The sequence below is a fragment of the Ovis canadensis genome, chromosome 24, assembly GCF_042477335.2.
Source record: "Ovis canadensis isolate MfBH-ARS-UI-01 breed Bighorn chromosome 24, ARS-UI_OviCan_v2, whole genome shotgun sequence".
Lineage (NCBI taxonomy): Eukaryota > Metazoa > Chordata > Mammalia > Artiodactyla > Bovidae > Ovis > Ovis canadensis.
Window position 1 is genome coordinate 53,739,586 of NC_091268.1, and position 26,425 is coordinate 53,766,010.

Genomic DNA, 26,425 nt, shown 5'->3' on the forward strand with positions numbered 1-26,425 from the left:
GTCTGGTATTCCCATCTCTTTCAGAATTTTCCACAGTTTATTGTGATCCACACAGTCTAATACTCTATTATTGCTAAGCTCTGTTTATTAATACTTTAATTAGATATTTCACAAACGATCAGAAGCAGACATGATAAACCCCTTTCCCTTATTTACCCCAGTTGTCTGTGAACACTGATTCTAAGACTTGAAACACTCAAGGTAAGGAAAATATTATGGCTTTGTGGTTAAGAATCTCCCTGCCAATACAAGAGACGTGGATTCAATTCTTGGGTTGGGGAAGACCCTCTGGAGGAGGAAATGGCAACCCATTGCAGTATTCTTGCCTGGAAAACTCCATGGACAGAGGAACCTGTCAGGCTACAGTCCATGGGGTCTCGAAGTTTCGGACACGACTGAGCGACTGAGCACGCACAAGGAAAATAATTAGGACACCAGGACATAAAAGGCAAGATGCCTGAAAAAGCGGTGACATTACAGACATTGACTTAAATTAAAAGGAAATTTGATTCCCACGTCCAAGAGGCCCATCCCCTCAACACAGCACCTCTTCATAACCTGATGAGGTGAAGACACTTAAGACTTTCCCTTAACTTCCTGGGGCGTGGAGACTTCTGGGAAATAGAGTCCTGGTATTTGCCCGGTTCCCGGAGGCGGGCTTTGGCAGGCGGACTTCCGGCGTCCTCCAGCGCTGGAGCGTCTCGTCCGGTGTGCGTGTTCGCGCACGCGTACCGCCTCGGCGCCTCTGTCGCTTCCTGTCGCTGCCCGGGTCACCACTCACCCTCGTTACCAGGCTCTGGCCTCCGGCAGGCGGGCATTCCGGGGCCTGCGGGGCTGGAACCCCGTCCGGCCGGGCCGGCGTCCAGGGGACGCGGGCTGTGCGCGCGAGCGTTCTCGCGGGCCGGGCGGAGGCTGGAGCCGAGACCCTCAAGCTCGAGCCCCGGAGCCCTCGGGCTGGGTCGGAGAGGCCGGACAGGTGGCGGCGGCGGCTAAGGAGCGGCGGGGCTCGGGCCCGATCGTCTGCTGCGCACTGAACTGTGAAGCCCTGGGAGGGACGTTGGCCTGAGGGGAGCTCGTCCCGTAGGCCCAAAGCCATCTCCTCGCCCGCAGCGGCCTCGGGAGGCGGAGAGGAAGGACTCGGGGAGAGGAGCGCGCCGGAGCAGTAGCCCCCGGCTGGAGCCTGGGGAGCCCGGGGCCGGTCAGCGAGTCCCGACGAGGTAGGTGGTGCGTCTGCGGTCTCCAGGCGGCTGTTGATCCTGCGTCCCTCAGAGAGCAGGGCTTGGGGAGCCCGCTCCGGACCCCAGGAGAGAGCGACTGAGATTTGACCGCTTTGCGGCGGTCTAGGGGCCGGGCTAGAGGGCAGGGCCGGCTGCTCCCAGCCGGGGATTGGGCTTCCCCGGGGCCTGTGAGTTCTGGGTGTCCTGGGGCAGTGGGGGCCGCAGGCTTGGCCCGGACGTACCGCGTCCACCCCTCCCTCCATCCCTGGCTCCCCTCCTCTTTCTCTCGCCTTTTTGGGATCTTGCACGTGTCTCAAGACTCATCAGCACTTGGTTCTGTAATCTAAGCCTCCGGTGACACGCCACGCCCCCCTCCTCCGTGGGTTCTGCCCGGTGGACTCGCACCGTGTAGTTAGTGCGGGATGAGTCTTCGAGGCGTGTGTCCCGCTGAGGAAGGAGGTGACTGGGCCTGAGAAGGGAGGTGACTTGTCCCAGGTCATTGGGTCTGCAGGTGGGATTATTAGCAAGATCAGACTTCTGGGGCAAATGCTCTCTCCGACTGTATTGCAGCTTTCTTAATTTCAAAACAAAACAAAACAAAAACTCTTTACAGTGGTAACCTGGTTGAGTCAGATCATTTATAATGCCATGCCTTGATGCTCATTTATCTCACTTTTGAGAGCTTCACATTCTCCATTTCCATGGAATCTTTTATTTTAATCAGTTTAAAGAGACAGGAATCTTTGATTTTAATCAGTTTAAAGAGATAATGGAGTATTTAAACAGTGCTGCAGGGAGGGGTTTTGTTTTTTGTGGTGTTTTTTTGCACTTTTTATTTAATCCTGGCAAACTGTTTGAAAAGTGAGTCTGTTTATATTCACGAGTGAGAGTAACCTGATGTTGTTGGAGTTACAGGGGTTCAGATGTGTGTTTCTCCTGTAGGACCCCTTTAGCCTCTTCTGAATGTTTCCAGGAGGTTCCTGCCTAGGTAGGCCAGGTTACTCACGGCTTCAACTAATTGCTTGCCTTCCTCTAGGTACACGGGTTCACAGTCTAGCTTTTTCCAAGAGCAGCAGAAAATGAATGAATCCCAGGTGAGTTTTCCTGTCTGTTTATATATACTCGAGCTTTGTTTTGTAATGCCTTTAAGGAAGTATATAAGGATCCACACTTTTTAAATGGGCTGGTAGAAATAAATAAAAGAGACTGTCATGTCAAATACACGTTACAGGGACAAATTGGCATCTAGATTCTGTTTAGTTCACATGTAAAGGTAGTGTGATGCTTTAGGACTCCTGGAATCCAGCTGCAAATATGATCGATTTTATAGAAAAAGGAAAATACCATCCATCCCTTATGTGGTTTATGTTGACTACAAGGAGAAACCATTTCTTGGAGAATTTCATGTGCGCATGAGAAGAGTGCCTGTTGTGCTCTCAGAGTGTTCTGTGAATATCCTTCACATCAAGTTGTTAGTGTTGTTCAGGTATATTGTGTCCTTTCTGAGCTGCCAATTTTCCCATCGATCATGAGCGAGGGCTGTTGAAATCTGTGGTTGTGGTTTGTTTGTCGTTGCAGTTCTGTCAGTTTTTGCTTCATGAATTTCATTGCTAAGTCACTTCAGTCGTGTCCGATTCTGTGCGGCCCTATAGACGGCAGCCCACCAGGCTCCCCCATCCCTGGGATTCTCCAGGCAAGAACACTGGAGTGGGTTGCCATTTCCTTCTCCAATGCATAAAAGCGAAAGGTGAAAGTGAAGTCTCTCAGTCATGTCCGACTTAGCGACCCCATGGACTGCAGCCTACCAGGCTTCTCCATCCATGGGCTTCTCCAGGCAAGAGTACTGGAGTGGGGTGCCATTGCCTTCTCCACATGAATTTCATTAAAAGATACCTGAACATTTAAGATTGTTATGTCCTCTTGATTAATTAGCCACTTTGTCATTGTTCAGTGACCTCCCATCCTGGTAAGAATGTATGCTGTGAAATGGAATCTCTGATATTTGTAAATCCACTCCAGTTTTCTTTTGAGTCATGCGATGTGCAATATCTTATTCTGTCCTTTAAGTTTTAACCTATTTTCATCTTTATATGCAAAATATAGCATTTGAAGACAGCATATAGTTGGGCCTTGTTTTTTATCCAATTTGAGAATTCTATTAATTGGGGTGTTTAGGCTATTTGCATATAATGTAAGTATTAATATAGCCAGTTAGGTTATAAGGTTATAGTCTCGTGTCTTTATTTTCTGTTCATCCCATCTTCTTTGTCTTCCTTCCTTTGAACTGACTTTTTTAATGATTCCATTTTATACCCTTTGTTGGGTTGTTAGAACACTTGTTATTTTACTGGATACTTTAGGGTTTATAACATATAACTTTATCATAGTTTATATTCAAGTTATATACTATTTCACTTAGAGTATAAGAAGCTGCAGTTCCATCTCTCCCATCTTGGTCTTTACACTGTTGCATTTTATTTTTGCAGGTCATACCAATCCCATAATACATTGTTGTTTTTAATTAGTTATCTTTAAAAGAGTTTTAAGTGATGAGAGAAAAGGCATAGTTCCCATTTCTGGTGCTTCTTTGTTTTCGTCCACATTTTTATCTGCTGTCATTTTCCTTCTGCCTGGGGGGCTTTCTTTAATATCTCTTCTAGACCATACCATACTGTTAGTTGCTCAGTCATGTCCAACTCTAGGCGACCTCAGGGAATGTATCTCACTGGGATCCTCTGTCCATGGACTTCTCCAGGCAACAATGCCGGAGTGGGTGGCCATTCCCTTCTTCAAGGGAACTTTCTGACCCAGGGATCAAATCCAGGTCTCCTGCATTGCAGGTAGACTCTTTACTTTCTGAACCACCAGGAAGCCCTGTATTTCTTCTAGTTGTTACTGAATTCTTTTAGCTCTTGTATGTCTGAAAATGTCTTTATTTTACCTTCCCTTTTAAAGGAATCATTGCTGCTATTGTTTTTTCCTCCAGTGTCTTGTTTACATGGTTTCCACCAGAAATCTGATGTTATCCTTATCTTTGTTCTTCTGTATATAAAATCTTTTTTTTCCCTTCTCCTCTTGCTGTGTTTATTCTCTTTATCACTGGTTTTTAGCCATTGGATTGTGATGTGTCTTGGTAAAGGCACATCTCATTTTATGCCTCACAGCCTGTCCAAGAACAAAGAGAATCATTCCATTCATTCTCTTTCAGGAATGTTTTTAAGTTTTTCTAGTATAGATTTTGTACATTTCTGTTGCTGTTGTAAACTGCATGTATGCCCAAATTACATCTTTTTCCTTTTTATGTAGTGAGAGCTATTGCTTTTATGTGTGTTAACTATAAATTCTGTTACCTAAAGAGTTCCTTTTACTGATTTAGTTCCATTGTTGATTTTCTGAGTTTTCTAGGTATAATATATTATCTGTTAATAGAAATACTTTTACTGACCTTTTGTTAGGCCTGTAATTGTTTTCTCTAATTGGAGATGATGAGTGTTTTGCCTTGTTTCTAATCTTAGTGTAATCTTAGTGAGAATGTGTCTGTTGCTTCCCCCATTAAATTAGTCCTGACTGTAGAACTCAGAGAACTGAAGCATAAATATGTGTTTGTAAACTTAAAGTGTATCCATGTGGTTGTATGTGTATGTATCACACATACTGTGCATGGTAGGGTATGAGTATGTATAGACATATGGCTTCTCTGATGGCTCAGTGGTAAAGAACCTGCCTGCCAACTCAGGAGATTCGGGTTCAACATGAGTTGGGAAGATCCCCTGGAGAAGGAATTGGCAACCCACTCCAGTATTCTTGCCTGGGAAATCCCATGGACAGAGGAGCCGAGGGGTTACAGTCCATGGGTTCGCAAAAGACCCACACAACTTAGCAACTGAACAACACCACCACATACACGTATTCATCTTAGTGAACTTTCCATCAGTTCCTATTTTCTTGAGGGTCTTTTTTTAAAAAAAAAAAAATTAGGATGCATTTGAATATTTTCAGAGGTCTTTTCAGCATCTCTGGAATTGTGACACTTTTCCTTTTAGCTGTATTACAATGGCAGATTGTATTAATGAATTTCCAAATATTAAACCAAATGGTATGCTTAGAAAATGTCTCATTTGGGGTTTGGTTTTTTTTTGTTTTTTTTTTTGATTGCTCAGTCTTCTAACCCCTGCCACTTCTTGTCTTCCAAACTAAATTAACCCAGAAGATTTTTACTTCCTATGTGTGTGCTCAGTCAGGTCCAACTGTTTGAGCCCCTTTGGACAGTAGCCTGCCAGGCTCCTCTGTCCATGGGATTTTTCAGGCAAGAAATATTGGAGTGGGCTAGAGTTAAACCAGGGTAACTAGTGTTTTTTAATTTTAGGATTTTTTTTTCTGATCGTGAAATTTTAGAAATTTTATCCGAATATTTCTTAATCTATATTTCCCCCAGTGTTGTTCTTTGCAGATTATATGGCCCCTTTTAAGGATGTTTTATTTTATTTTGTTTGTTTATTTTTATGATCTTTGATTGAGGAATATCTGATGATTTTTCATTGTTCATCCTCTATAATCTCTTTCTGAAAATGTTGGATCTGACTTTCATACCTATGATTTTTCTTTCATCATTCCAATTTCTTGTTTTCAGAGAAATTTTCTAAGTTATATATTCTGTGTCCCATTTGATAATCAAGCGTCTTACTCCAGGATTTTTTTTTTTGTAATTCCACAATCCAGTCTTCAATTTCTAAGTATTTCCAGTTGCTGTTTCTTAGCAGAATGTTCTCATTTTCTGGAAGCAATATTCTGCTTAATTTATTATAAAATATGTCAGTGTGAGTTGTTTTCCTTTATAAATTTGGTTTCATCATTGTTGAGTTGTTTATCCTGATGTTTATTTTTTATTTATGTTGTTTTCCTCAGCTGACAATTCTTGATTTTTTAAAATTTCATCTTTTGAGAAAATAATTTCTAATCAGTGATGGCTCAGTGGTAAAGTCCACCTACCAGTGCAGGAGACACGGGTTTGATCCCTGGATTATGAAGATCCCCTGGAAAGGAAATGGCAGCATGTTCCAGTATTCTTGCCTAGGAAACCCCATGGACACTGGAGCCTGGTGGGCTGCAGTCCATGGGGTCCCAAAAGAGCTGGACACAACTTAACAACTAAACAGTAACAACATTGTGAGCACACTTAACCAGTGACCACACCTCATTCCTCTTTCCTTCAGGGAGGGGGTGGCTGCAGAGCTGTGGAAGGGAATGGGTGAGGGTGTGTCCTTAGGCATCACTGCATTTTCTCCTCCACATTTTTTATTGTGGGAAAATACACATAACAAAATTTAGTATGGTGTCCGTTTCTAAGTGTACAGGATAGTGGTCTTAAGAACATTCATGTTGCTGTGCAGTCATCACCACTCTCCATCTCCATCTCCATCTGTTTCTCATCTTTCAGAACTGAAACTCTGTACCCATTGAACACTGACTCCCCGTTCCACTTCCCCAGCCCCTGGCGATCACCATTTTCTCTCTCTCTCTAGGATTTTGACTACTTTGAATAGCTCATCTAAGTGGAATTATGCAGTATTTGTCCTTTTGTGACTGACTTATTTCACTCAGCATAATATCCTTAAAGGTCATCCATGTGGTACCATGTGTCAGAATTTCCTGCCTTTTTCAAGCTGAATCACATTCCATTGTGTGTATTATCACATTTTGCTTAACCATTCATCCATCAATGGATGGTTATTTCTGTGTTTTAGTATTTTTTTTTCCTCCCATGCTTTTAGTTTTTGTAAATAATGTTGCTATGAACCTGGGTGTACAGTATCTCTTCAAGGCCTTGCTTTCATATTTTTTTGGAGGGTGGAGACCCAGAAGTGGAATTGCTGAATTATGTGTTAATTCTGTTTTTCATTTTTGGGGGAGCCACCATGCTGTTTTCCATAGTAGCTGCACCATTTTACTTTACCACTAACAATGCATAAAGGTTCCACTTTCGCCACCTCTTGTGAGTTATAGAGGATTCCTGAGATTCAGAGGATTTCCCCTGAACTCAGCTGAACCTGCAAAGCCTTGTCTGCCAACATATAATTAAAATGGTTCACTTCTCTCTTGGTAGACCACTCTCCACCTTGTATGTGTCACTCTAATAATTCCTCGAGCAGTCATTCAAGTAACACATTTTATTGCTCCCAGAATGAGATGCTTGAGATATCATTTGAAGGCAGTAAAAAGTTTAGCCAAGCAGATGGCTCCAAGTAACTGGTGAGAACAGAGGGGCCAGAGGATGAAAGCACAGAACCAGGATGGCTGACTGCTGGGCTGCACGAGCATGAAGAGGTGGGAGGCAGAGGCCTTGCCCGTAGAGGCCACTGAAAGGAATGATGGAGTGGAATGCATGTGTTCACGGACCCAGTGCCTCCCAATGGGCTGTAAGCTTTTTTGAGCCGGAGTGGGGTTTCACCTTCCTTCATCCTCTGATAGAGAACTCAGATACTTTAAACACAAAGTTAGAGCTCTTTTTCATTTCTTTTGGTTTGAGAGTTTTTTGGAAGTTTTGTTTTTTGACACATTAAAGAACTCAAAGGTAGTGTGTTTCTAACATGGCTTGTTTTCCTCTCAACATCTGTTAACACAAATGAGGCTTTCAGTCTTCACAGTTACTTTTCCCAGTGAGCTGGGGAGCTCCTGTCCTTGTGTGTCAGGTTCATGTCACCCAGTTCCCATCATGGTGCCATTACAGGGGTCAGTATCGTTCAGGGATGTGGCTGTGGACTTCACCCAGGAGGAGTGGCAGCAGTTGGACCCTGAGGAGAAGATGACCTACAGGGACGTGATGCTGGAGAACTACAGCCACCTTGTCTCCGTGGGTGAGGAGAACTGCTTTCTGAGTTGCTGCTCTGTGGGGGCTTCCAGTTTAAGGACTTTATGCTTGCCTTTGAGGAAATCAATAAAACCATTTAATTCCTTTTGGGCACCAGTTAGAGTAATTTATATCTTTGCTTCTCCATTGAAAGGCTCTAGTTTTGATTAAGTGCAAAAATAGACACTTTATTCTGCAGCTCCTGAGGCAGCAGCTTCTGTTTAGGGACCCAGAACCCAGCAGCTGGTCCATGTTGGCTCTTTCTCATTCACAGGTTATGACAGCACCAAACCCAACGTGATCATCAAGTTGGAGCAAGGAGAAGAGCCATGGGTAGTAGACAGCAAGTTCCTACAGCAGCAGCATTCAGGTGAGGTGGTGGGATGTGATGTTTGTAAATGGTCACTTGGTTTTATGTGTGGAGATTGACCCTAAAGCTAGAGTCAAGCCTGCAGTAGGCCCTTGAGTACTGCTCTCATCCTATAATTTGGTGTGTTCGGATTCACAAGATTTGTTTATTTTTATTCTCTTTTAGAAAAAGTCTGGAAAGTTGGTGACCTGATAGAGAGAATCCAAGAAAATGAAGATGCATGTTCAAGGCAAGCTGTTTCTATCAGCAGCAGAACCCTGACCAAGGAGAGAGAGGATGTGTTTGATAAAACATATAACGTGGAAACAAGTCTTGCTCCTTTAAATCTAATGTCTTATAATTGTGTCTCATGTGGGAAGACTTTGGAATCTACTTCAGAATTAATTATTAGTGATGGAAGCTATGCAAGAAAGAAACCGGATGAGTGTAATGAATGTGGGAAAACGTATGGAGAGAAACTGTATGAATTTCATCAAAATGGGGAAGCCTGTTCCCAAAATGAAGAAAGTATTCAGAAAATTAGTATTTTGGAGAAACCCTTTGAATATAATGGATGCACAGAAGCCTTAGACAATGAAGCCGTTTTCATTACTCATAAGAGCACTTATATGGGGGAGAAGTGCTATGAGTGGAATGATTCTAGACCTGACTTCATCCAGATGTCAAATTTTAATATATACCAGAGATCGCAGATGGACTTGAAGCCCTTTGAATGCAGTGAGTGTGGAAAATCCTTCTGCAAAAAGTCAAAATTCATTATACATCAGAGGGCTCACACAGGAGAGAAACCTTATGCATGTAACGTATGTGGGAAATCCTTCAGCCAAAAAGGAACCCTCACCGTGCATCGGAGATCACATTTAGAGGAGAAACCGTATAAATGCAATGAGTGTGGGAAAACCTTCTGTCAAAAGTTGCACCTCACACAACACCTGAGGACTCATTCAGGAGAGAAGCCCTATGAATGTAATGAGTGTGGGAAAACCTTCTGCCAAAAGACACATCTCACCCTACACCAGAGAAACCATTCAGGAGAAAGACCCTATCCATGTAGCGAATGCGGAAAATCCTTCTCCCGCAAGTCAGCTCTTAGTGACCACCAGAGAACCCACACAGGAGAGAAGCTTTACAAATGCAATGAATGTGGGAAATCCTACTACCGGAAATCCACACTCATCACACACCAGAGAACACACACAGGAGAGAAGCCCTACCAGTGCAGTGAGTGTGGGAAGTTTTTCTCTCGGGTATCATACCTCACTATCCATTACAGGAGTCACTTAGAAGAGAAGCCCTATGAATGTAATGAATGCGGGAAAACCTTCAACCTCAACTCAGCCTTTATCAGACATAGGAAAGTACACACAGATGAGAAGCCCCATGAATGCAGTGAGTGCGGGAAGCTCTCACACCTCACCAGCCTTCACACAACTCATCTAGGAGAGAAGCCCTATGAATGTAGTGAGTGTGGGAAAACCTTCCTTGAAAACTCAGCTTTCGATGGGCATCAGCCGCTTCCCACAGGGGAGAAGTCATATGAATGTAACATATGCGGGAAGGTGTTCTCTGAGCTGTCGTACTACACCATACATTATAGGAGTCATTCAGAAGAGAAACCCTACGGGTGTAACGAGTGTGGGAAAACCTTCTCCCATAACTCGTCCCTCTTCCGACACCAGAGAGTCCACACAGGAGAGAAGCCTTACGAGTGTTACGAGTGTGGGAAGTTCTTCTCTCAGAAGTCTTATCTAACAATACATCACAGGATCCACTCGGGAGAGAAACCCTACGAATGTAGCAAGTGCGGGAAAGTCTTCTCTCGGATGTCAAACCTCACTGTGCACTACAGAAGCCATTCGGGAGAGAAGCCCTACGAATGTAATGAATGTGGGAAAGTCTTCTCTCAGAAGTCATACCTCACTGTGCATTACAGGACTCATTCAGGAGAGAAGCCGTATGAATGTAGTGAGTGTGGGAAAAAATTCCACCACAGGTCGGCCTTCAACAGCCATCAGAGAATTCACAGGAGAGGGACCTTGAATGTACTTGACATGGGAAGTCTCCTCTGAAGTTAGTTCTCATTCTAGAAAATCCTCTGCACATAATGGATGTGGAAAGTTCAGCTGAGAGTCAGATACCACTGTCTGAGAGTTCCTGTTTCTGAATGAGGAAAAGCGTTTAGGCATTGGGTTGATTCTAACCTGAATTTTCACAAAGACCAATCCCTAAAAACACAAGAAGCAAAGCTTTCAGCAACTCATTGGACAACTAGACAGTTTATACAAGAGTAAAACTCTATAAATATTTAATATTTATTTTGGATTCCAATTGTATTTACATATCAGGGAGTCATACTGAGGCAAAATCTGTTGAAGTGATGAATGTGGAAAATACATTGTCTTGGCAGTTGTTATACTAAAAGCCATATTTCTGACATAAAATCTAATGTGTATAGAAACAGTATCAGAAGCTATCAGCTCTGAATAAACTTTCATTGCAGAAAATGAACTTTTAAAATATTCTGGAGTTGATAATGAGGACTCTAGCATTAAAAATGTACATGGCAGTTTCTCTCACATTTCCAAAATGTTAATTCTATGCAACCCTATGGAAGTTTGGATTTCAATAATTTGTGAAAAGGCAGTATTCTTATTTGAATATTAAGCTGGCAAAATGTGCTAATGTAGGCATATTGTTGTTGAGGTGTTTCACAGGTACTAAATAGTTAAAATTCATAATTCTTTTGAGGCATTTTCAAATGGGCTTTTAGTGAGTACTACAAAGGAGCCAGTGACTTTTGTACAGTTTCCAACTGCACTGGAGCAAAAAAGACGTAAAAATACTATTTTCATAAACCGTGCATAGATCACTTGGAATCTAGTCTGTTTGGTGAAGGACAGCTATACTGGTCACACTCTAAAATACGCCCGTCTCTCCTGCCACTCTTGTTTTTTAACCCACAGGTTAGAGTGTGCAGTTTGCCACTATGATGTAATCCAGAAAATCTGCCTGTGTTTTTATTTGATGTGAATCTGGTGTCATTACTTTCTGTACTGACTTTTATTCCAGAATTTTGAAAACAAATTGATGCAACTTTCTAGCAGTCATTTTTGGTTGATTAATGCAGCGTCCCTTCTCCCCTCTTTACTCACTGGAAGAAGTTAGGTATCTACTATTACTTCACATGACACAGAGGGTGAATCCTGAGTGATCTAAACCAGTCGTGATAATTTCATTCTGATTATTGGTAACTTGTTTATAGTGGTCACGTGACTGAATCCTGGGCTAACATAACAGAAATAGTTCTGGAAAAAAGATAACAAAAGAGTGATCAAATGGGTCTTACTCCAGGAATGTGAGGATATGTTAATTTTTTTTAAAAATCACTGTAATTAATCACGTTGAAGAAAAGTAACCTAGTATGCAGGAGACTCATGAAATTAGCATTCATTTGTGTTCTTAACAAACCACATATAGAAAAGAATTTCCTTTATTGGATAAAGAATATCTTCTGCTACAACAAACAGCATATTTTGAATGGTGAAATATTGGAACTTTTCTCCCAAGATGATTTAAAAAAAAAAAAAAAGTGGTATCTGCTGTCCCTGGTTTTATTCATTATTGTGCAGAAAGACCTAGCCAGGGAAGCAAGGGAAGCAAAAGAATGAAAAGGCATAAGGATTACAAGTAAAACTTGTTTGTACATGGAAAATTCTAGGGAATATTCAGGTAATTAAAATTGAGTGAATTGAGCAGAATCCCTGCAAACAAGGTCATTATGCAAAAATTGGTTTTTTAATATACCAGCAACAAACAAAATGAAAAGTTTAAAGCAATACCACTTACAGTAATAACAGAAATCCTTAAGTGCCTGAGGGGGGAAATTATCTAACTGTATTTTCAAGAATTGGGTCCAGAAAAAAAAAATTCCAGAAGATTCAGTGGGATATAACTTGTTCATTGTTTCCAGGACAATCTTAACACATTATTGACTGGAGACTTATTAATGCCACAGGCTTTAGTTTCTGCAAAAATCCCCTGGTCAATGATGTGTTAAAAAGATGTCAGTTTTCCCCAAGTTAATTCATATATTCAGTGTGACCCTAAAATGCTAGCATTTTTTAATGGAAATGAATTCTCAAATTCATGTGAAAAATGTAAAGACCAGTAACCGTCAAAGCTATCTTCTAGAACAGATAGAAGTAGTGCCAGATATCAAGAGCTGTTAGAAAGCGATAGGAATTACGTTCCTGTGGTATTGGCACAAAGATAAACAGATTGATCGGTGAAACTATAATAGAGATTCCAGAAAATCCGTACATAATTCAGTCGTTTTTGGCAAAGGTGATAATGTGTTGTAATGTGGGGAAGGCTATTGTTTCCAATAAATGGTTTATCGATTAAATTTTATAATTTAATAGAAAATAGACCAGTTGAAATGCAGTCACAGATTAAGTATGAAATGTAAAATAATAAACTTTGCAATTACGATACCTGGCAGCAGAATCTAGTGTAGAAGAATGCATGGTAGATGATCAGATCGTATTTGGGACTTCGTGGGCGACACGGTTTCCTTTACAACTGCTCAAACATTGAACAGAGATGTCCCAGTAAGACTATTTGCAGACACTGGTGGAAGTCTGGATTTGGCCAGCAGGCTGTAGTTACTGACCCCTGATCTAAAATTAAAAGAACTCCTACAGATCCACGAGAAAAAAAAAATGGGTGAAAGACTTGGACATCACAAAAGAGACTATCTGCACTGAGAATAAACACATGAAAAGGTATGTTACATTTGCTAGTAATCTGGAGAAGTGAAGTGAAGTCGCTTCAGTTGTGTCCGACTCTTTGCAACCCCATGGACTGAAGCCTGCCAGGCTCCTCCATCCATGGGATTTTTCAGACAAGAGTACTGGAGTGGGTTGCTATTTCTTTCTTCAGGGGAGCTTCCTGACCCAGGGATTGAACCTGGTTCTCCTGCATTGCAGGCAGACTCTACCATCTGGGTCACCAGGGAATTCCTAATCTGGAGAAGGCAGATTTAAAACCCCATGTGGCACTGCTGCCCACCTCTGAAGTGGTTAAAATGAAAAGCATAAAAAAGCATCAAGCTCTGACAAGGATGTAACAGAAACCCATCTACACTGCTGGTGCTGTAGCCCACTAATAGAATCATTTGAGAAAGCTGGCACTTGGAGCCAAACCTGTGTGTCTACCCTTTTAACCCAAGCCTAGCAGTCATGCACGTGTCCACTGTACATGTAGATGTCCACCAAAGGACGTGTCCTGGAATGTTCATGGCATAAAACTGTGGAAAACAACTCTGAAGACACCTGTGCAATAGAACCTTAAATGTCAGGGGTGTTTCCACCGGAAAACACTGTAAAGCAAAGAGAAAAATGAAAGTTGCTCAGTCATGTCCAACTCTTTGTGACCCCATGGACTATACAGTCCATGGAATTCTCCAGGCCAGAATACTGGAGTGGGTAGCCTTTCCCTTCAGGGACCAAGGAGAATGAGCAACAAGCACAGGTAATAACAGTTTCACATTTAATGCTGAGTGAAGGAATTCAGACACAAAAGCAAACAGACTATGATCCCATCCATATAAAGTATAAGAACAGGCAAAACTTGTCTATGCAGTTAGAAATCAGGATAGCAGTCAGCTTCAGCAAAGGCTTGTGAGGAGTATTTATCTGGTGCTGGTGATAATTGGTTTGTAAATCGGTGCTGACTATCTGAGTGTTCAGTGCACTCAAGATACGTGTGTTTTTCTGCATGTATATTACACTTCCATAAAACATTTTTAAAAGTCACAGACATCTACCATTTTTGTTGCTCAGCCTTTTAGCCATATTTTTTTCTAGATGTACATGAATATGCTGCATAACAGGAACTAAATGGTAGATTTTGCATAACTGTGCAGGAAATACTCTTAGTTTTAAGGGCCACTACTAAGATTTCCTACATTGTGACCTTAAAGCTTAGTATAATGTATATCTTCAGTAAATATTTGGAAAGGAACAGGACTATTACATACATTGTCATGCTCCCCTTTGGCATATGTAAATGGGGTCTGGAACATACAAATAGGTTTGGACCACCTCTTCAATAAACTGATGTGTGTAAGCCTTTCCAGTTTTCTCAGGTGAAGTATTTTTTATATTAATTTGGGGTGCATCTTAACCATCACCTTGTCACAGAGGTGGCCTTTCTTTGAGGTCAAATACAGTGGTGAGTTTGATGTGATGAAAAATTTAAGTTTTCAGGTTATCCTTTCAACCAACGTAAAATACACAGTTAACAGTGCAAAGGTTACTAACTGAAGGATATAGCTAAGACCTTGCAGCATAAAATGCAAAAATCCTCAGCATGGGAGGTGGGGGAAGTTGGCTGGGAGTATGGCACAGCAATGAAGAATTAGGACATTAGATGGAGTGAGGGAAGTCGCTCGGTGTGTCCAACTGTTTGCGAGCCCGTAGGCTGTAGCCTACCAGGCTCCTCCATCCATGGGATTTTCCAGGCAAGAGTACTGGAGTGGGTTGCCATTTCCTTCTCCAGGGGATCTTTCCCACCCAGGGATCAAATCTAGGTCTTCCGCATTGCAGGATGGAGTGCGCTGTGTATTATTTGTGCCTTGCTTGCTGGTGGAGGCGTGACCAAGGAGTTAGGTGTGACCCTCACATTGGCTCACTGTTCACTCTGTCTCCTGGGCTCAAGCACTAGGTATGTGGTCAAGCTAGGTCACGCCCACCCCTTGCATCGTAAGCCCAGTTCATATATTAACCCGTGTTCAACTTGGAGCCCGTTAACTCCAGGTTTTATCTCTGAATTCTCTTTTTAAGTAGGTCAAAAGACCTTAATACAAGACCACTTACCCCTGAGGGCAAAAATTCACCAGCGGATCCTTGTTCCATCCCAAATTATGTCCAGGTTTGTTATCCAACCACCTGAGCCGTTTAGAGGGGACACATGATATGTGGTGATGATAATGTCACAGGTTTCCCTAGTTATATGAGGGCCATAAGGGAAAAAGATGACTCCCCGGTCACCACAGGTAATCACAACAAAAAATAAACTCGGGTTCATACTGAAGAACTCAAAACCGTTATAGTTCCTTCCAGACTGGTGAACGGCCATTGAATCGCTGACTTGTGAGCAAAGGGTGTGGAGTGGGAACAGAGACAGTACAGCTGTGCCTTCGACGATACAGTAACAGGAAACAGATTTAATCTCATGCTAAACAACCGAAAAATTGGACACTACAGATGAAACCAGGGCTTCCGGAGTTGGGCCGTGGCTTTGCCCTGGGGGCGTGGCATTCATAACAAGTTGGGGTTGGGCGTAACAGTCGAGGGGCGGGGCCAGGCGGGGGCGTGGTCAGCAGTGGAGCTCGGCCTGGGCTCAGAGGCGCCTCGGCCCCACCGGCGAGAACCGCACGGGCCTGTGGGCCAGAGAGTGACAGAGCTGTGAGTGAGGCGCCAGGCCCGCGGAAGCGGGGAGCCAAAGGGCGGGGGCTCTGACCACCCACCTCTCGCCCACTCCTAGCCGCCCCGCCTGCCCGGCCATGCGGTGCGCGCTGCTCCTGCTGCTGCTGCTCCTCCCGGCTGCCCCCGGCCCCGCTGCCACTGCCGCTCCCATCCCGGAAACCAAAACCCAGGAGAGCCTGCAGCAGAGCCTCCTCCAAGGTCACAACAGCCTCTCACTGGGGGTTGGGGAGAGGAGGACAGGGAAGAGGGGCGGAGGCAGACAGCAAGGGTGGGAGCCAGAGGGACACCAAGAAGGGAGAGACATAGACATGACATACAGGGAGGGGGCCTGAGGGACAGAGGCGATTGGGCAGGACAGATGAGGGGCAGGAATAAAGAGATGATGGGACAGAAGGAAGGTGGGGCAGGGGGCAAGGATGGGTAAGAACAGGGGACAGGATGAGGGTGGACTGGTCCAGCCCTGAGAGTCAAGAGGATGGAGAGACAAGGGGGTGGCAGGGAGCTGGGAACAGGTCTGGAGGGGCATCGGAGATCCAACCCCACACCTGCTCCAAGCCCGGGGGGTCTGCCTGTGGCTTCTCTCCAGGAACTGCCCTGCACAGAGAACCAGGGCACTGGCTGGGGCGGGCACCCTTCCAGCCACACCTGGAGCCTGCTTGTTCTTCCCCAGGTCCCCAAGCTGGAGAAAACAGAGGCCAGCGGGCAGTCGCAAACCACCTCCCTCACTTTGGCTGTCCTCCTGTGGCATGATGTCACTGCCACCGCGGTGCAGCCCTGAAGCCCAGGAGGCAGGACTGGGGCTTATGGGGGGGACCTGGGGCTTCCCCCACCCCAGTGAACACCCCCCAAGACCCACTTCTGAGGCCCCCTTCCCCAGGCTCAGCATCAGGGGCTGGGTGTGGGCATCAGAGCACTGGCAGACATGTACCCTCTCTTGCTTCTTTTTGGATTATTAAAATTGTTTTGAAGTTAAAGTGATGTGTTCATTGACAGCTCTGTTCTGTGGGGTCCAGTGGGGGGCACAGGCCATGGGGCTGTCTGGGCCCTGTGGGCAGCAGGAGCCATAACTCCAGCTCTAGGGATCCCAAATATTGTCTGGAGAGACCCCCCTATTCCATCCAAGCCAGAGGCGCTGGCCCATAGTGACATCTGCCTTCAGGTGGTCGGAGGGGGAATGCCTGGGCATCAGGAAAAGAGCCAGGGGTGGAGCTGGGGGCCAGAAAGGGCAGAGAGCCTGGGGCTGGCAGAAGAAGGCAAGATGGGGTATAAACTGGCCCAGCAAGGGTAGGGGTGTAGCTTGCACAGGTGGGGTGCACCAGGGGCCTGGAGTGACCATGCCTGATGGAGATTTCGGGCAACAAGAAATGGGTCCCCGGTGGAGCAGGGAAGCCTACAGGAGGTGGGATGGTTGCCGTGCCTGCACTGTGGCCGTGGTGTGACACTGAGTGTCAACAACTGACTGAATAAACCGAACCCTGATTGGTAATGCCAATTTTCTTTTCTTTTTTGGCTGGGCTGCGTGGCATGCAGGATCTTCCCTGACCAGGGATCAAATCTATGTCCCCCAACCACTGGACCACCAGGGAAGTCCTGCCAATTTTTACAGCGTAAATAATCCCACACTGGCCGATCTAAACATACCAATATGACCTGTACATTCTGCTTCTCAGAAAAGACAACTAACTGTCTTCCCCATGAGCCTGCTGGTGCACACAATCAATGATTTTTAGGTCCCTGGCCAGCAGCTCTTCAATGCTGTTGGGCCTTCAGCGATCTCTGTATGCTTTTTTCACTAGAGCGGTAGGTACTTTTTGCTAACCATCAATTCCATTGACCATACTTGGGATGCATGATGCCCAGTTATCTGAGGAGGACAGCCCAAGGATGCTATTATTTTATTTCCAAAAGTGGGTTTCACCATCATGGGTTATAAATTGAAATGTGAAAAAATCTTATGCTGTGGGCAGGACTCCTCTCTCCTTGTTTCCAGAAAGACCTCTCAGGAAGCACAGGATGTTTTCCCACCTCCCTTGCCCCCTGCTCACCTGGACTGGTAAAGAACCCGCCTGTCAATACAAGAGATTTAGGTTCAGTCCCTGGGTCGGGTAGATCCCCTACAGGAGGGCATGGCAACCCACTCCAGGATTCTTGCCTGGAGAATCTCATGGACAGAGGAGCCTGGCGGGCTACAGACCACGGGGTTGCAAAGAGTTGGACACGACTGAGCACACACAGACATACACAGCTAGACTCATAGCATTTGTGAGTTTGAAGCAGCACTGAGTGTGCTGAGCAGACCCGACCCGGTCTCTCCGGGGCCCCCTCTTGGGTCCTTCTTCCCCTCACAGAAGACATCTATCACTATGTCACCTGTGACTGAAAGCCTAGGCTCCAGAGCGGGTCGCCGATCACCCTGGGCAGGAGTGTGTAGGATTCTCGTGGAGAAATGAGCCCACGCGGGAAGGCGGGATTCCTGGGGCGGAAACCACCGCGGTCCCCCGGGACCTGCGGGCAGCCCTGCCCTCTGGCGGCAGAACCCGGAACTGCACCGCCACCTCGCGTTCATTATGGAATTGTTCCCCCTCTCCCTAGCGAGCTTCTCTAGTGGTTCAAAGGGTAAAGCATCTGCCTGCAGTGCAGGTAGACCTGGGTCCGATCCGTGGGTCAGGAAGACCCTCTGGAGGAGGAAATGGCAACCCACTCCAGTACCTCTGCCCGGAAAATCCCATGAACGGAGGAGCCCTGTAGGTTACAGTCCATGGGGTCCCAAAGAGTTAGATGTCCTTTTCATTACAGGGGACTGAAGTGAAAAAGTAAGAAGTTAAGAAACACCTGGAGTAACAGGCAAATTTGGACTTGGAATGCAGAATGAAGCAGGGCAAAGACTAATAGAGTTTTGCCAAGAAAATGCACTGGTCATAGCAAACACTCTTTTCCAAAAACACAAGAGAAGACTCTACACATGGACATCACCAGATGGTCAACACCGAAATCAGATTGATTATATTCTTTGCAGCCAAAGATGGAGAAGCTCTATACAGTCAACAAAAACAAGACTAGGAGCTGACTGTGGCTCAGATCATGAACTCCTTATTAGCAAATTCAGACTTCAATTGAAGAAAGTAGGGAAAACCGCTAGACCATTCAGGTATGACCTAAATCAAATCCCTTATGATTATACAGTGGAAGTTAGAAATAGATTTAAGGGCCTAGATCTGATAGATAGAGTGCCTGATGAACTATGGAATGAGGTTCGTGACATTGTACAGGAGTCAGGGATCAAGAGCACCCCCATGGAAAAGAAATGCAAAAAAGCAAAATGGCTGTCTGGGGAGGCCTTACAAATAGCGGTGAAAAGAATAGAGGCGAAAAGCAAAGGAGAAAAGGAAAGATATAAGCATCTGAATGCAGAGTTCCAGAGAATAGCAAGAAGAGATAAGAAAGCCTTCTTCAGCAATCAGTGCAAAGAAATAGAGGAAAAGAACAGAATGGGAAAGACTAGAGATCTCTTCAAGAAAATTAGAGATACCAAGGGAACATTTCATGCAAAGATGGGCTCGATAAAGGACAGAAATGGTATGGACCTAACAGAAGCAGAAGATATTAAGAAGAGGTGGCAAGAATACACAGAAGAACTGTACAAAAAAGATCTTCATGACCCAGAGAATCATGATGGTGTGATCACTCATCTAGAGCCAGACATCCTGGAATGTGAAGTCAAGCGGGCCTTGGAAAGCATTGCTACGAACAAAGCTAGTGGAGGTGATGGAATTCCAGTTGAGCTGTTTCAAATCCTGAAAGATGATGCTGTGAAAGTGCTGCACTCAATATGCCAACAAATTTGGAAAACTCAGCAGTGGCCACAAGACTGGAAAAGGTCAGTTTTCATTCCAATCTCAAAGAAAGGCAATGCCAAAGAATGCTCAAACTACCACACAATTGCACTCATCTCACACGCTAGTAAAGTAATGCTCAAAATTCTCCAAGCCAGGCTTCAGCAATACGTGAACCATGATCTTCCTGATGTTCAAGCTGGTTTTAGAAAAGGCAGAGGAGCCAGAGATCAAATTGCCAACATCCGATGGATCATGGAAAAAGCAAGACAGTTCCAGAAAAACATCTATTTCTGCTTTATTGACTATGCCAAAACCTTTGACTGTGTGGATCACAATAAACTGTGGAAAATTCTGAAAGAGATGGGAATACCAGACCACCTGACCTGCCTCTTGAGAAATCTGTATGCAAGTCAGGAAGCAGCAGTTAGAACTGGACATGGAACAACAGACTGGTTCCAAAAAGGAAAAGGAGTACATCAAGGCTGTATATTGTCACCCTGCTTATTTAACTTATATGCAGAGTACATCATGAGAAACGCTGGGCTGGAAGAAGCACAAGCTGGAATCAAGATTGCCAGGAGAAATATCAATAACCTCAGATATGCAGATGACACCACCCTTATGGCAGAAAGTGAAGAGGAACTATAAAGCCTCTTGATGAAAGTGAAAGAGGAGAGTGAAAAAGTTGGCCTAAAACTCAACATTCAGAAAACCAAGATCATGGCATCTGGTCCCATCACTTCATGGCAAATAGATGTGGAAACAGTGGAAACAGTGTCAGACTTTATTTTGGGGGGCTCCAAAATCACTGCAGATGGTGATTGCAGCCATGAAATTAAAAGACGCTTACTCCTTGGAAGAAAAGTTATGACCAACCTAGATAGTATATTCAAAAGCAGAGGCATTACTTTGCCAACTAAGGTCCATCTAGTCAAGGCTATGGTTTTTCCTGTGGTCATGTATGGATGTGAGTGTTGGACTGTGAAGAAGGCTGAGCGCTGAAGAATCGATGCTTTTGAACTGTGGTGTTGGAGAAGACTCTTGAGAGTCCCTTGGACTGCAAGGAGATCCAACCAGTCCATTCTGAAGGAGATCAGCCCTGGGATTTCTTTGGAAGGAATGATGCTAAAGCTAAAACTCCAGTACTTTAGCCACCTCATGTGAAGAGTTGACTCATTGGAAAGACTCTGATGCTGGGAGGGATTGAGGGCAGGAGGAGAAGGGGATGACAGAGGATGAGATGGCTGGATGGCATCACTGACTCGATGGATGTGAGTTTGAGTGAACTCCGGGAGTTGGTGATGGACAGGGAGGCCTGGCTTGCTGCGATTCATGGGGTCGCAAAGAGTCGGACACTACTGAGCGACTGAACTGAACTGAACTGAGCGACTTCACTTTCCCTTTTCACTTTCCCCCTCTCCAGGTGGGCCCCCTCCGTGTTGGGGACCTGGGGACACCCCAGTCGTGAGCATCCTTTGGGCTAACAACCTAATTGATTAAAACAATTACTGCTGTGAATGAAGCAAGGGTCCGAAGGAGGTGGTAAGTGAGGGGCCACTGAAGACCAGGGACGTTCATGAGGTTTGCAAGCTGGCCTCTGGGTTCCAGGGGCTGGAACCTTTGCCCCCGGGACTACTCCGGGCTGGAGAACAGGGATTCTCGCTGGGCTCCCCATGCTGATCTCCTCCTCCTGCCCCCAGGCTCTGAGTGCTGGGCTGTGAGCCCCCTGGTGCTGCGGCCTTTGGGCGGCCCCTGCCCAAGGCCTGGGCTCCTCTCTCCCCAGAAAGGGATCAGGGTTCGGGTAGCAAAGGGTCTTGGGGGAAGTTCTTCGTTTTCCGGATGCACAACAGGCCAAACAGCGAAATGCGAGGCACATAGCAAAGAAAAGTGTTATTATTCACTTCCCCCGGGGAAGAAGAGAACAAATCTCGACCCACCTGCTTGAAGGGGCGGGGCTTGGGATATTTGTGGGATAAAGCTGCGGCGTGAGGATGCACGTGGGGGAAGCTGATTGGAGAGACGGTAAAGGTGAGATCATCGTAGTACTGTGCAGGCGCAGCTGAGCTTCCGGCTTCCTGGACGCGGAAGGGCGGCTCCAGCAAGTTCTGCAGGTGGAGCTCGTGGCTCTCTGACGTCAGAAGGCACGCTTGCGCGTCCCCACGTGGCGGGTACGTGGGCTCAACCGGTCTTAACCAGTGGCTTCAAGTCCCTGAGAAACAGCTTGGGCAAACATCTTATTGTTTAGGCCGCTTGGAGGATGTTCACGTCTTTCGTAGCAACAGTTAAAGCCAGCTGGATGCTGAAGTCAGGGTACAGTTGATTATTTCTTAAGCAAGTTATAGTTTAATGGATCTGAAGACTGCCCTCGGTTTCAAAAGGACTGAACCCTCTTCTCCCTGATGCCATAGACCCGCCCCAAGACCGAGATGAAGGCGAGAGTTACAGCCTCAAGACCTGTGCCCAGAAGACCTCTATGTCACCCCCAGGTCAGTCCTCCCTGGAGAGAATTCCAGAGCCCCTGGAAAGGAAGGACTGAGTTGGGGGGTTGAGGGGAGTGGCGGTGTCCCCCTGAGAAGCGTGGGGAAGACTTGGGAGCCCGAGGAGGCCCCGCCAGCTGGAGAGCATGCACAGGTCAGCAGTAAAGCGGAAGGTGAGAGTTGAGGCATAGGCACCTGGCTCCGGTCCTCTCCCGGGATGGTCTCTGCTGAGATTGTAACTGCTTTCCGCTCAAACTTTGGGTCTCCTTTCCCCATCTGCAAAATGGGAACAGGAGTGGCTCCTCCCACAAGAGGCAGATCCCCGTTGTCTTGGGCTGCTGTGTATGATGGGGGTGTGAAGTCTGGGAGCGTGAAGGGGTGTGCTAATCAGCTTTTGTAGATGGTATCATAGATGATTTGGCCTCTGCTGATTGTGGCTAAACTACCCACCAGTTGTGTTCCGGGGTTTGTCCTGGGAGGGCATGATGTCCCACTGGTTTAGAGGGGAGCTTCGAGTAATAAAACCAGTCGATGCCATTGACCTCTCATTGTTATCACTCAGTCATACCTATCAGTTTAATCCCAGATACAATTATTTTATTTTATTTATTTGTAACAAGATTTTTAAAATATTTATTTTTTTTGACTGCTCCAGGTCTTAGTTGCAGCACGTTCAGGATCTTCGATCTCCCTTGCATCCCGCAGGATCTTTAGTTGTGGCGTGAGAGTTGTCGATCTCCCTTGCAGCCCGCAGGATCTTTAGTTGTGGCGTGAGAGTTGTGGAATGCAGGTTCTTAGTGCCGGCATGTGTGATCTAGTTCCCTGATCGGGGATGGAACCTGGGCCCCCTGCTTTGGGAGCCTGGAGTCTTAGCCACTGGACCACCAGGGAAGTTCCCCAGGTACATTTTAAAGCAATGGGATCCTTCCAGGTCTCTAATTTCCGCATCTGGAGGAAATGGCCTCCTCCCCCAAGAACAGCGCAGAGCTCCGCCCTCTGGTGTCAAAGTGTGGAGTTGAGTTTTCCCAGCATCGAGATCTCCACCATGACCCATTGGGCAAAAGCTCTCTGTTGGTCCTCGGGGCTGGGAGGACTATGCTCCCTCACGGATCTGATAGAGTCTCTGGCCCAACGGGATCCACCAAGCGAATATGGAACTTGAGACGGTAATTTGTAGGGACAGATTTCCTTCCAGATGTAATTTGTTTGGCACAAAGGATGTGATAGAGGAGGCAGGTATATTGTCAGAGTGTTTTTGTATCCTACCGAATTAGGTTGGTAGTCATCCAAGCTAGATTGTCTTAAATTAACATGTTAATTGTAGGTTTTCAGATGGTCTCTGACATACCATGGTTTGATTTACCATTTTCTAACTCTACCGTGGTGTGAAAGCAATACACGGTCTGCAGAATTTTGATCTTTTCCCGGGCTAGCAATATGCAGCGTGCTACTCTTTCATGATGCTGGGTAGTGGCAGTGAGCCACAGCTCCCAGTCAGCCACGCATTCACAGTCATGACGGTAAATGACCAATACACGTACAACCATCCTGGACACAGACACCGTTCTGGTTTTCACTTTCAGTATAGCATTCAATCAATTATATGAGATACTCAGCATTTATTATAAAATAAGCTTTGTGTTAGATGATTTCACCCAACTGTAGGCTAATGTGAGTGTTCTGAGCGTGTTAAGGTAGACTCGATTAGGCTGTGAAGTTTGGTAGGTTAGGTGTATTAAATACCAATTTAATCGATTACTGTAGCTTTGCAGTATTGTCTGAAAGCTTGACGGGTTATGCTTCAGGTTTGTTCTTTTTCCTCAGCAATGCTTTGGCAATTCTGGATCTTTTGTGGTCGCATATACATTTTAGGATTATTTGTTCTAGTGCTCTGGAAAGTTTCATGGGTTATTTTGATAGGAGATGCATTAAATCTGTAGATTGCTTTGGGTAATATGGCCACTTTAACAATATTAATTCTTTCAATCCAAGAGTATGGTATATCTTTTTATTTCTTTGAATCTTCTTCAGTTTTCTTTATCAGTGTTTTATACTTTTCAGGATGTAGATCTTTCACCTCCTTGGTTAGGTTTATTCCTAGTTATTTTAAATGGGTGGTGGGTTTTTTTTTCTTTCTCTTTCTGTTGTTTCATTGTTGGTATAAAGAAATGAAATAGATTTATATTTATCAATCTTGTATCCTACTAACTTGCTGAGTTAATTTCTTAGCTGTATTAGTTTTTGTGTGGAGTCTCTAGGGTTTTCTGCATAGAGTGTCATTCTCACCTGGATATGACAATTGAACCTCTTCCCTTTCATTTGAATCCCTTTTATTTCTTTTTCGTAAATGGTTGCCGTGCCTAGGACTTCCAGTACTGTGTTGAAAGAGAAAGTATTCTTGTTTTGTTCCAAAGTTTAGCACGAAGGCTTTCAGCTTTTCACCATTGAGTATTACGTTGGCTTGGGGTTTGACCATGGTCTTATATTTTCACATGCTTTGTATATTTGTCAAGCTGAGCCTTTTTCTGCTCTACAGAAACTTTTGCCAACATCAGTTGCAACACATCTTAAAAGATTTACTGCAGGTAATGAATTCTTTCTGCTTTTTTTTTACATCCAGAAAATTTGAAATTTTCGTCATCTTTTTTGAAAGATATTTTTACTGTGTATGGATTTTTTTTGTACTTTAAAAATGTTGTTCCACTGTCTTCAGCCTTGCATTGTTTATGACAAATAGTTGGCCATAACTCTGTGTTTATTACTCTGTATATAATATATCTTTATAGATATTTACTTCCCTGGTGGCTCAGATGGTAAAGCGTCTGCCTACAATGTTGGAGACCCCTGAGTTCAATCCCAGGGTCGGGAAGATCTCCTGGAGAAGGAAATGGCAACCCACTCCAGTATTCTTCCTGGAAAATCCCATGGATGGAGGAGCCTGGTGGGCTACAGTCCATGGGGTCACAAAAAGTTGGACACGACTAAGCAACTTCACTATAGATATTTTTATATTTTCTTTTTGTCACTGATGGATGGATGTTTAGACTACACTGTGCAACATGTGAGATCTTAGTTCCCTGAGCAAGGATTGAGCCTGTGCCCCCTGCATGGGAAGCTCAGAGTCTTAACTACTGCACCTCCAGGGAAGTCCCATTTTGTCACTGATATAAAGATATTTCATTGTTTTCTTCATATTTCTTGTGCTTGGGATTTTTTTAATTTCTTGGATCTGTGGACTTAGTTTTGTTTTTGTTTTTACATTTGGAAGTTTCTTTAGCCCTTATTTTCTCTTCTTTTCATTTTGGATAGTTTCTATCTCAGTATCAAGTTCACTGATCTCTTCTGCATTGTCTAATCTGCTGTTAATTTCATCCAGTGTAATTTTTCATTAGGACATCGTTATTTTCTCCTCTAGAAGTTTCTTTTTTCACCTTTTTGGTATATGCCATGTTTCTCCTAAACATGTCCAGTTTTTCCTCTAGTTCATGAATATATGGAATACAGTTATTATAACTTGTAATGTCCTTCTCTGCTAAAATCTATCATCTGTGTTATTTCTGGATCAGTTCTGACTGATTTTTCACCTGATTATGGATCATATTTTCCTGCTTCTTTGCATGCTGGGTCATTTTTGATTGCAGATAAGGCATTACAGAAAGATAGCTTATACTTATTTTCCATAGCTAAACTCTCAAGGTTTTCTGGTGAATCTACAAACCACTGAAATTGTTTTCTCTGATACCACTCATTAATCCACCTAATGAATGACAGATTTTTCTGACCTCCTTGCTAGATTACAGCAAATCAGTGTATCTGGGGGAAAAAAAATGTCCATTCCAAGACTGTCTGCAGCATTTATTCTTTCCTTTCCCTCTTTCTTTAATTTAAATCTTGGTGGGTTTTGTTTTTAGTTACTTAGAAGTCAATCCACGGTTGTGATCTCTGTTGTATATGAGTAAGCAGCATGCTGATCGCTAACCAAGTGTCTTTTTTAAGTTTTTCTTTAATGTCAGACACAAAAGAATATGTACCGTAGAGTTCAGAGACAAGCAAAACGAATATAAGGTGCTAAACACTTGACTAGTGTTTTCCTTCAGGGGAGAGGGAGGGTAACAGTAGGAAGAGAGGTGAGAAGGGTTTCTGGAATTCTGGCAGAATTCCATTTTATCCCTTTGTGAGCATTCATTC

General features: G+C 44.5%; 1 protein-coding gene and 1 long non-coding RNA gene across 3 annotated transcripts; both read left to right on the forward strand.

Annotated features, from left to right (window-relative positions):
- Window positions 1–665: 665 nt before the first annotated feature.
- On the forward strand, window positions 666–11,541 carry RBAK (RB associated KRAB zinc finger). Of its 2 annotated transcripts, XM_069571265.1 has the most exons (5): window positions 666–1,217; window positions 2,254–2,311; window positions 7,945–8,071; window positions 8,339–8,434; window positions 8,600–11,541. In XM_069571265.1, exons 2-5 carry the CDS (start codon window positions 2,297–2,299, stop codon window positions 10,501–10,503), a joined length of 2,142 nt encoding a protein of 713 aa, XP_069427366.1. In that variant the 5' UTR covers window positions 666–1,217; window positions 2,254–2,296; the 3' UTR covers window positions 10,504–11,541. The 2 variants fall into 2 exon arrangements, with proteins under 2 accessions (XP_069427366.1, XP_069427365.1); XM_069571264.1 differs by lacking the exons at window positions 666–1,217; window positions 2,254–2,311 and having other exon boundaries at window positions 7,761–8,071.
- Window positions 11,542–15,800: 4,259 nt separating this feature from the next.
- LOC138429584 (uncharacterized) lies at window positions 15,801–16,898 on the forward strand. Its single transcript, XR_011252850.1, has 2 exons — window positions 15,801–16,122; window positions 16,595–16,898. It is a non-coding gene; the product is annotated as an uncharacterized lncRNA (long non-coding RNA).
- The last annotated feature ends 9,527 nt before the right edge of the window (window positions 16,899–26,425 follow it).

Coding starts and splice junctions, on each gene's coding strand:
- RBAK (XM_069571264.1), top strand. CDS start 7,840: ATGAGGCTTTCAGTCTTCACAGTTACTTTTCCCAGTGAGCTGGGGAGC. Junction 8,072..8,338: donor CAGCCACCTTGTCTCCGTGG/GTGAGGAGAACT, acceptor TCTCATTCACAG/GTTATGACAGCACCAAACCC. Junction 8,435..8,599: donor CCTACAGCAGCAGCATTCAG/GTGAGGTGGTGG, acceptor ATTCTCTTTTAG/AAAAAGTCTGGAAAGTTGGT.